Genomic DNA, 8,947 nt, shown 5'->3' with positions numbered 1-8,947 from the left:
CCATGTCAAAGTATTAGTTGACCGACGATTTATTAGTTGACCGACGATTTATTAGTTGATCCTCGACGACATTTAGCCAAAATAGTAATTCATAGTGACAATAATTTAATATTGTGATATGTTTATATTTGGCCCATTTATTTTTGAAAAACAACTCGTCAATATTTTGGGAAAATTCTCTCTCCTCAAATTCAAAAGGGTGTTTTTTTTTAACTAAAAAAGCATCTCATTTTTAAAATTATCGCATGCTATTTCCGTGAACAAAACACAGTTCACCACTAACATTCCACTTGCCTTGCCTTTCTTTTTTTTACTAAATTACTCAAACAGTAGGTTTTTTTTTTATCTTTCTTAAAAGAGAAAGCCAACCCTCTCGGTTAATGGCCAAGAAGTGAAGTGAGTAACTACGACGATGATGGGCCTTGATTTGATTTGCCAGCGGCTGCAGCTGCTCCACTCCACTCCACTCTAATTAAATCTGGACTGCACCACCGTTCCCTTTTCTTCCCTTTCTCTCTCCTCTCTCATCCAACCATATCGCCCCCTCTCTCTCTCTCTCTCTCTACTACTGCTCCCAATCTGTCGTCCTGCCATGCGGATCCGCCGGCGAGCTTCTTCCTCGCTGCCTCTTTCTCCAGATCCATCACGCGCATCGCGAAATGGGAGCCTTGGAGGCGAAGGCAGGGAAGCTGGAGAGAGGGAAAAGTTGCACCCGGTTGGGGATCGGTATCGTTATGATTTAGGGGGGAGGCGTTGCAATGGACTGCCTGCGACTTGCTCGAGTCCATGCTCAGATTCGGGGAGCCACCGCCGCAGTGACAGTAGCGGAAGCAGTAGTAGTAGTGCGCAACGGGGAAGAGGGAAAGATGGGATCAATAGCGGCGAGACGATGAGTGGCAGTTCAGTCGCTGTAGATCATGGAAATGGGTCAGGGGGAGGAAAGGCCAAGGGGAAGGCGAGGGCGAGAGCCGGCGCTGGCCTGGCTTCTGCTAGCAGTAGTTGCACTATGGTTGTTCATGAGGAAGAAACGGATAAAGGGCTGAATTTGAACGGGAAGAAACGGCAGCGGAGGAGCCCGGCGGTGCTGATGGAGGGTTCACGGTGCAGCCGCGTGAATGGAAGGGGGTGGCGGTGCTGCCAGCAGACGCTCGTCGGCTACTCTCTCTGCGAGCACCATCTCGGCAAAGGACGGCTCAGGAGCATGAGCGCTTCCGCGAGAGGTCAATTGGGGACGAGTAAGCCTAGATGGGGCAGCGTCGATGCAAGGAACGGTACCACTTTATCCCGCCATCAAAAGGTGGAGGAGGAATTAGAGGAAGTAAAGCAAAGGCTGCAGCAGTCGGATGATGATCCCTGCAATATTGTTATCACTGATAGTAATGGAGCTGATAAGATAGCAGAAGAAGAGGGGGATGAGGCGGAGATGACGAGTAGCAAGAGGAAGAAGATTGGAGTGGTGAAGGCTCGGAAAATCAGTAGTTTGCTCGACTATTCTGACCACTCGATGCTGTCACACGCGCAGGAAGTTGCCTTGTTGCCTTCAACTAATGGCATTGGCAACGAGTGAGTTGATAAAACTAGTTGATTAGCATTGTCTTCAATTTCTGTTTTTGTTGTTCATGAACTTGTTCTGCTGGATGGTGAACATTATATTTGTTTTGTTTTGGGGATGGCTAGTCAGTGCAAGCCTTATATGATTCGTTCATTTACTTGTCGACTGGACCATCTGCTAAACAAATTCACCCTAGAAATCCTAATTTTTGCGTGGTCCTGTTCTTGGGTTGCGCTGCACCATGCCATAGATTTTTCTGAGTTTACATATGCTGATGTAATGCTCTTTCTGTTTCAATGTTATGAAATTTCTCCACTAAACGCTATTCTTTGAAGTGAACATTCAAGACCTCTCCACTAAACACCAGTCTTTGAAGTGAATGAGGTGTGGAGCCTTCAATCTGATGGTGTGAAGCTGTCACTAGGTACATCAAGCTTTTGCTTCTACCAAGGTTTTAAATTTTATTTCTACCCTTTACTTTTCGATGCAAATGTGTAGGGAACTTGTGTTTATTTACTTAACATTGTGGTCTTGTCATTTACTATTATTGGTGCTAGTTTAAGATTCTAGATTCACTTGTTGGGTTGATGCTTAGACTAATTATTATGCTGTCTTAATATTATCTAAAAACTGAGAATTCTGTGTTCACATACATGGAGTATGATTATCTATATAGCATGCCCTTGAGTGTAGAAAGACATGGCTTTCTGATGAAAAGCTACAGGACTTTGTTGCATTAATTATTTATTTTGCTTCGGTCCTGTTTATGGAATTTCTTTATGGGGAAAAAGAAAACTGGTTCATCATCTGTTGACTATTACTTTTTCGTTTATCAAAGTTGACTTTTACTTTTATATGTTTAGATGCACTAATAATAAGAGTTCTAGATGCAAAAAATAAAGTGATGTAGACCCAAGGTATGGCTACAGTAGTCCTATGGCATCTGTTAGCCAAAAATTAATTAACTTCTTGAAGGTTAACAAATTATATCGTTGATTTGGCAGATATCATTTTCCACTAAAAAGTGATGGTTGCACATGAGAGCTTACCTGCAGCAAATTAATGGTTTATTCTTCTTTTTCACCTGTTTCTTTAGTAGAAAATTAAGATTTATATTAATTGTCTGTTCGCTGGTGAAATCTGGAAGAGATTCCATGATTACCACCAAGATAATGGACTATCCATATAATTGTAATAGGTTTGGAGAAAATAACCATACTTCATCATCATCTTTACTATTGGACGAATATTTAATCTTTTTAATAAAGCATCATTAAAGGAGAATATATACCCACCATTTTGAATCTCATGCTCATTAATATTCTTCTTCTAAAGATAATCCATCTCTTTCTTTCACAGGAAGTGGCTCAAAAGTAGCATCCAATCACTTTCTTCTATTGAAAGTAAGAGAGAGATTAATATTATTAAAAGCAAGAAAAAAAAGATAATTAAGTTATCTTTCACAATTGAATAACAAAAAGGCGTACACCAACTTTTTATATCAAGTCACTTTTGCTAAGCCATTCTGTCAATTGATGTTCTTATTACGACTTTGAAAGGGTCAGGGATTCCCTGACTTAGATAATATGGACATCAATGGGTTTCTTGTGCAAGTTTTGGTGTTCTTGGACACCAATGATACTGTTTTCTGCTGCTCCGTGGGACTGTGCAATCCTTCGCCACCAGGTTCTGCTCCAATAAGTTTCTTCTAATTCCAATCTCACTCATCCTTTCCATGTTTGGCTTATCATGTCTATTGATCAAAGGATATTGTTGGATTGCCTTTGTGTTTCATTTATGGTTGGTCTCTTCAATTTTTATGGCTTCTTCCTCATCCATCAGGTTTGGCCAACACTTCTCAGCTGTTCAACTTTTTCTTTCCTTGATATATGCAGCTTCCTTTTTGTCGAGTAGCCATGTTTTTTTGTCTTGAGTGAAAAAATAAATAAAAATTCTCCCATTGCCTAGCTGCTATATACAATCTTTACCACAAGATCTTTTAGGTTGCCATAGCAAACATCAGCCTGTGGAAATTATGCCAATTAATGCAGTGTTACTATGACCTCTATCTTTCGCATAATCTTGAATTTGTTCCTTCAAGCATTTAGCTATATCTTTTTCTGCAAAGGATTTCTTGACTCTCTAGCTGTGGAGATACATGAACTGAAGAGCAAGAGAGATGATATTGAGAGAGATGTGTCCAGAGCAAGGAGAGTGGGGAAGGAGCCAAGGAGCCAAGTTTTGTGGTGGTTAGACAGGGTGGAATTACTTGAAACCAAGTTTGCCAAGACAAGAAGAGAGTTCGAGAGGAGGTTCATGCTTCCAGGAGGGTTTGCAGTGAACATATTGTCAAGCTATAGACTCAGTGTGAGAGCTAACGAAATGATCGCAGAGGCATGTTACTTGAAGAGCAAAGGATCCTTCAATCAGGTGGCTAACAGGGCAGCTCCGAACCATTTTGAGGAGGTGCCTAGTGCACCAACTGTGGGCATGGATGCTGTGCTTGCTCAGCTAAAGCAGGCTGTAGAGGATGATGCTGTGGGCCTTATTGGAATTTATGGAATGGGTGGCGTCGGCAAGACCGCTCTGTTGAGCAGATTCCACAATGAGTTCCTTGCAGACGCTACTGATCTAGACATGGTTATTTTCATCGACTCATGTAGAGACCTTGATGTCGAAAGCATCCAAAATAAGATTCGGCATCGGCTAGGCTTGTCATGGAAGAAGAGCAAATCACAAAAGGAGAAGGCATCCATGCTATACAAGGTTCTCTTCAAGATGAAGTTTGTATTGATCTTGGATGATCTTTGGGAGCCTTTGAGCCTTCAAATGGTAGGAATTCCCATCCCCAAGCAGGGATCGAGTTGTAAGATCATGTTAGCAACTCGAATAGAAGAGCTCTGTGACCAGATGGATGTGAAGAACAAGATCAAGGTGGATCTCTTGCCTTGGGACACAGCTTGGAGGTTGTTCGCAGACAAGGTAGGTGAGGAGACGATTAACTCTGACCCAGGAATCCGGCACCAAGCTGAGATCTTGGTTAAAAAATGTGGCGGTTTGCCGGTTGCTCTGATCACAGTTGCGCGAGCTCTGGCTAGCAAAAGAAGTGTAGATGAATGGAAGCATGCTGTGACAATCATGGGCAACAGCCCAGTCCAGCTCCCAGGAATGGTAGAGCAGGTGTTCTGCTCTCTCAAGCTTAGCTATGATCATCTGCCCAGTGACACACTGAGATCATGCGCCATGCACTTTGCTCTCTACTGGGAAGGCTGCCGCCTTCATAAGAACTTGATTCAAGAATACTGGATCGGCGAAGGCATTCTTGATGACTTCAAGGACGTGGAGCAGGCTAACAATAAAGCGTGCTACTTCCTTGGAATCTTAAGCTCTGCATCACTGATAGAAAGAGTAGATGCGGATGGCTACACGAGGATGCACCCCATGGTCCGCGCCATGGCCTTATGGATTGCATGCGAGTTCGGGAAGAAGGAGAATCAGTGGTTCGTGAGAGAAAGAGAAGGTTTAATGGAGGCGCCCGAGGCAGAGACATGGCGAGGCGCCGCAAGGATGGCGTTGGGGTACAACAGCATCACCGTGCTACCAGAAGCCCCCGAGAGCCTGAATCTCGTGTCCTTGAAGCTGAAGAGCAACTTCGGCTTGGAGAGGATTCCTGACGGCTTCTTCAGGTTCATGCCATGTCTAGTGGCCTTGGACCTCCATTCCACCCCCATCAAGGAGATTCCATCAGGAATCAGCAACCTCCAACGTCTGCAGTTCCTTGAGCTCGGCGGGACAAAGCTCAAGTCTTTGCCCAAAGAATTGGCTTCTCTCAAAAACCTGAAGTACTTGGGACTCAACTGGACCGCTGAGCTCGCCAGCATTCCAGAAAGACTCATCCAATCGCTCTCCGAGCTGCGAGTACTGCGCATGATCGTGAGCTATAGCTCATGGAAGGCCATCCCGGCGGGGGGCGGCAATGGCGTCAGCCTCAGGGAGCTCGAAGCCCTCAAGCGGCTGAGGGTGCTAGACATCACGGTGGGGAACGCTCCGGCGTTCAATATGCTCACGCAGTCCCAGCGGCTGGCGCCGGCAACTGCGGCTTTGTTGCTCAAGGGATGTCCAGGCCTGACGGCCGTCGAGCTCCCGTCGGGGCTCGGGCGGAGCTTGAAGAGCTTGAAGTGGCTTCGGGTGTCGCACTCGACTGAGCTGGAGGAGGTGTTGATCGCCGGCGATGGCCGAGAGAGCGATGACGCGGTGCTTCCTGAGCTTGAGAATCTGGTGCTGGAGTGTCTGCTCAAGGCTAAGATCGTTTGGAGGAGCAGCTGCATCCAACACCTTCGCGGACTGTACATTTACGGCTGCAGCGGAATGGAGCAGCTGATTTGGTACAAGGACGATGATGATTCCGACGCAGAAAACAGAGGCCGGAGGGGCGTCAGTCCGTTTCCGAACCTGAAGCAGATTGCTTTCCGGGGGCTGCCGAAGTTGAAGAGGGTGAGTGATGAGAGGCAGTTGGTGTTCCCCTTGCTGGAGAGCATTGAGGTGGCGGAGTGCCCACAGCTGAAGAAGTTGAACTTGGTAGCCGAGAAGCTGAGAGAGATCAGATGCCACAGGTCATGGTGGGATCAGCTGGAGTGGGAAGATGATGCAGCCAGGTTCAGTCCCCAGATGATCCTTAAGCCACTCAACTGATTATTGTTGTTTTTTCTTTTGTTCGCCTGCTTCTGTTTCTCTGGTTGTTTTGTTTTTTGTGATTTGCTATTTGTTTTTTGTTTTTTTTTGTTTTTTTTTTTTATTTTTTTGGTTTTCTTCTGGTCCTAGAGAATGATCTTTTTTTTTAAAAACAAAAATAATAAAATAAATGAAACAACAAAACTGATTATTTTATAGCTACTATGATTTTTAGTTATTATAATGTGAATTTATCATCTTCATATAATTAACTGATTATTTCAGGATTTAATATGTGTGACCGGAAAATTTAATATCGAACAGTGCAATTGAGGAATAATTGGGTAATATTACATAGGTTGCTGGAAAGATGAACAGTCCTTTTGGTTAAATAAAGGCTAAATAACTTAACCCCCTTATATTTTTCTTCCAAAAAGTAGTTTGTCTCTCTATGTTTAAAAAATAACACTTAACCCTCCTTATGTTTTAAAGAAAAAAAGATAAAAAATAATAAATGATCAAAATAACTCTTACTTTACTATTTAAATGTTAAATTATGGCCAAATAACTTTAAGCCCTTTTTATTTTTCATCCAAAAGTAATTTCCCTTTTATTTAAAAAATGACACTTAGCCCTCTATATTTTAAAGAAAAAAAGAAAAAAATAATAAATGATCAAAATAACTCCTTTATTATTCTAAATATTAAAATTATTCTAACTGAAACATCTTTATTCAAGGTAACCTTAGATTTTTAGACAAAAAGAAAAATAAAAATAAAAAATCTCACATAATCATTGAAAGCTTAATCTTAACTAAACCTGATTGATATATAGGTCAAAAATGTCACTTGTTCCTAAAAAATTCTCACAAAATTTTTACTGGTGCATGTATAAATTTTGTGAGAGTATTTTTAGGAATAAGTGAAAATTTTGACTTATATATAAATCAGGTTTGATTAAGATTAAGCTTTCAATGATTATGTGAGATTTTTTATTTTTTACATTTCTTTTGTCTAAAAATCTAAGGTTATCTTAAATAAGGATAATTCAGTTAGAATAATTTTAACATTTAGGGGGCGTTTGGTTCAAATTTATCAATCGGAATGGTAATGGGTTTGATTATAGGGTCAATGGGAATGGGAATCAGGATTGCATTATCAGCGTTTGGTTCAAAATCTGGAATGGATATGATTATAATTGATAATGTTTGTTTCGAATCAACATTAGTAATGGGAATCAAATAAATTTTCAGTTTTACCCTTATTAGTTAATGCATTAAAAATTATTAAAAAATAATATCTATATTTTTTAAAATAACATACATGTTATAATAATCACAAAAACATTTTAATTTTTCCATTTTAATTATTTATGTATTTAAATTTGATTCATTTTAATTTGAAATAGAAACACACAATTTTAAAATGTAAAATATTGAACACCAACACGTAGTTGCTCAAGTTCTCATCTTCACAATTAGATGTAGAAAAATCTTTGAAAACAAATATGTGAGATTAGACCTAAGCATGACACTGTTCAAATCAACTTCACCTCAAACCGAGTCTCTCCGCATGAGCCAGAAGTTGGCACAACTAGTTCATAGAAGTGTTTCAGAGTCACAAGAAAGGATCATTTCTTGAAGGAAAAAACATCACAAGGTCTCTCTTTATTCAAAGAGTTGACTCCAGAAATATGAAATACTCCAGACTCAATCAAATTCCAGAACGAGCTCTAAGTTCATGCATACATCATCTATCCATTTTTCAAGTAACATATTCAAAATATCACCAAACCATTTTAAACAATTATCAAGTAACATATTCAAAATATCACCAAAAACAATATCAGTAATAATGCTGCCCATAATCATTTTAAAGATCATCTACTTGTTTAATACAAAATGAAATGTCTCAATGCAAAACCAACTATAAGAAGCAAAATATAAACCTATCCATAAACATTAACCTCAATGGTTGAGTATAACAATGTCAAAATCAGGATCTTAACCGACTTTAGTTATATTAAAGTGAGCACATATTCCCTCACTTCAGTGGAATCTAAACTGAAGTGAAGGAGTTATTTTGGTCATTTACTATTTTTTTTCTTTAAAACATGGAGGGCTAAGTGTCATTTTTTCAATACAAGAGGGAAATTATTTTTGGATGGAAAATAAAAGGGGTTCAAAGTTATTTAGTCATAATTTTAACATTTAAATAAAAGTAAGGGTTATTTTGGTCATTTATTATTTTTCCTTTTTTCTTTAAAACATAGGGTGTTAAATGTCATTTTTTTAATATAGGAGAGTAAACTACTTTTGGATGAAAACGGAGGTTGAAAGTTATTTAGCCTTAAATAAATTGATCTTTGATGATTTCAGAAAACATAGGACCCCTTTATTTTTGTCCAAAATATTTTATGACAGATATGGCCAACTTTTATCGCAAACGAACTTATATGATGATTTTAATTTTTATAAATTAGGTGTAAATCAGACTTCTAAAATATTTATTTCATTTGAGAATCGAACTTAATTTATTATTTCTCCTCTCGGTATTTTAGCACTGCACCACATTTATAAGGCACTTATAATTTTAGTAACAACAAATTATGTATCTGTGTGTGATGGAGATATAGGAGTTCATTCAATTTTTTTCATTTATGAGTGGTATTATTATCACTTGTCTTTATATAAGAGGTCTTCAAGGAATCGAAATGGTGAAGATG

The 8,947-nt window shown here is 39.8% G+C and overlaps 2 protein-coding genes across 4 annotated transcripts; both read left to right on the top strand.

The window, feature by feature from the left end:
* Positions 1 to 468: 468 nt before the first annotated feature.
* On the top strand, positions 469 to 3,487 carry LOC122019677. 2 transcript variants are annotated; one of them, XM_042577137.1, is made up of 3 exons: positions 469 to 1,563; positions 1,900 to 1,976; positions 2,557 to 3,487. In XM_042577137.1, exons 1-2 carry the CDS (start codon positions 593 to 595, stop codon positions 1,910 to 1,912), a joined length of 984 nt encoding a protein of 327 aa, XP_042433071.1. In that variant the 5' UTR covers positions 469 to 592; the 3' UTR covers positions 1,913 to 1,976; positions 2,557 to 3,487. The 2 variants fall into 2 exon arrangements, with proteins under 2 accessions (XP_042433071.1, XP_042433070.1); XM_042577136.1 differs by having other exon boundaries at positions 1,888 to 1,976.
* LOC122019676 (probable disease resistance protein At5g63020) lies at positions 3,113 to 6,370 on the top strand. 2 transcript variants are annotated; one of them, XM_042577133.1, is made up of 3 exons: positions 3,113 to 3,238; positions 3,319 to 3,394; positions 3,681 to 6,370. In XM_042577133.1, the coding sequence occupies exons 1-3, from the start codon at positions 3,149 to 3,151 to the stop codon at positions 6,242 to 6,244; spliced, it is 2,730 nt and encodes a 909-aa protein (XP_042433067.1). In that variant the 5' UTR covers positions 3,113 to 3,148; the 3' UTR covers positions 6,245 to 6,370. The 2 variants fall into 2 exon arrangements, with proteins under 2 accessions (XP_042433067.1, XP_042433069.1); XM_042577135.1 differs by lacking the exon at positions 3,319 to 3,394 and having other exon boundaries at positions 3,117 to 3,238.
* The last annotated feature ends 2,577 nt before the right edge of the window (positions 6,371 to 8,947 follow it).

Source organism: Zingiber officinale, chromosome 9A (assembly GCF_018446385.1).
Source record: "Zingiber officinale cultivar Zhangliang chromosome 9A, Zo_v1.1, whole genome shotgun sequence".
NCBI lineage: Eukaryota > Viridiplantae > Streptophyta > Magnoliopsida > Zingiberales > Zingiberaceae > Zingiber > Zingiber officinale.
The sequence above is the reverse complement of the archived record's forward strand: the minus strand, read 5'-3'. Positions and strand labels throughout refer to the sequence as shown.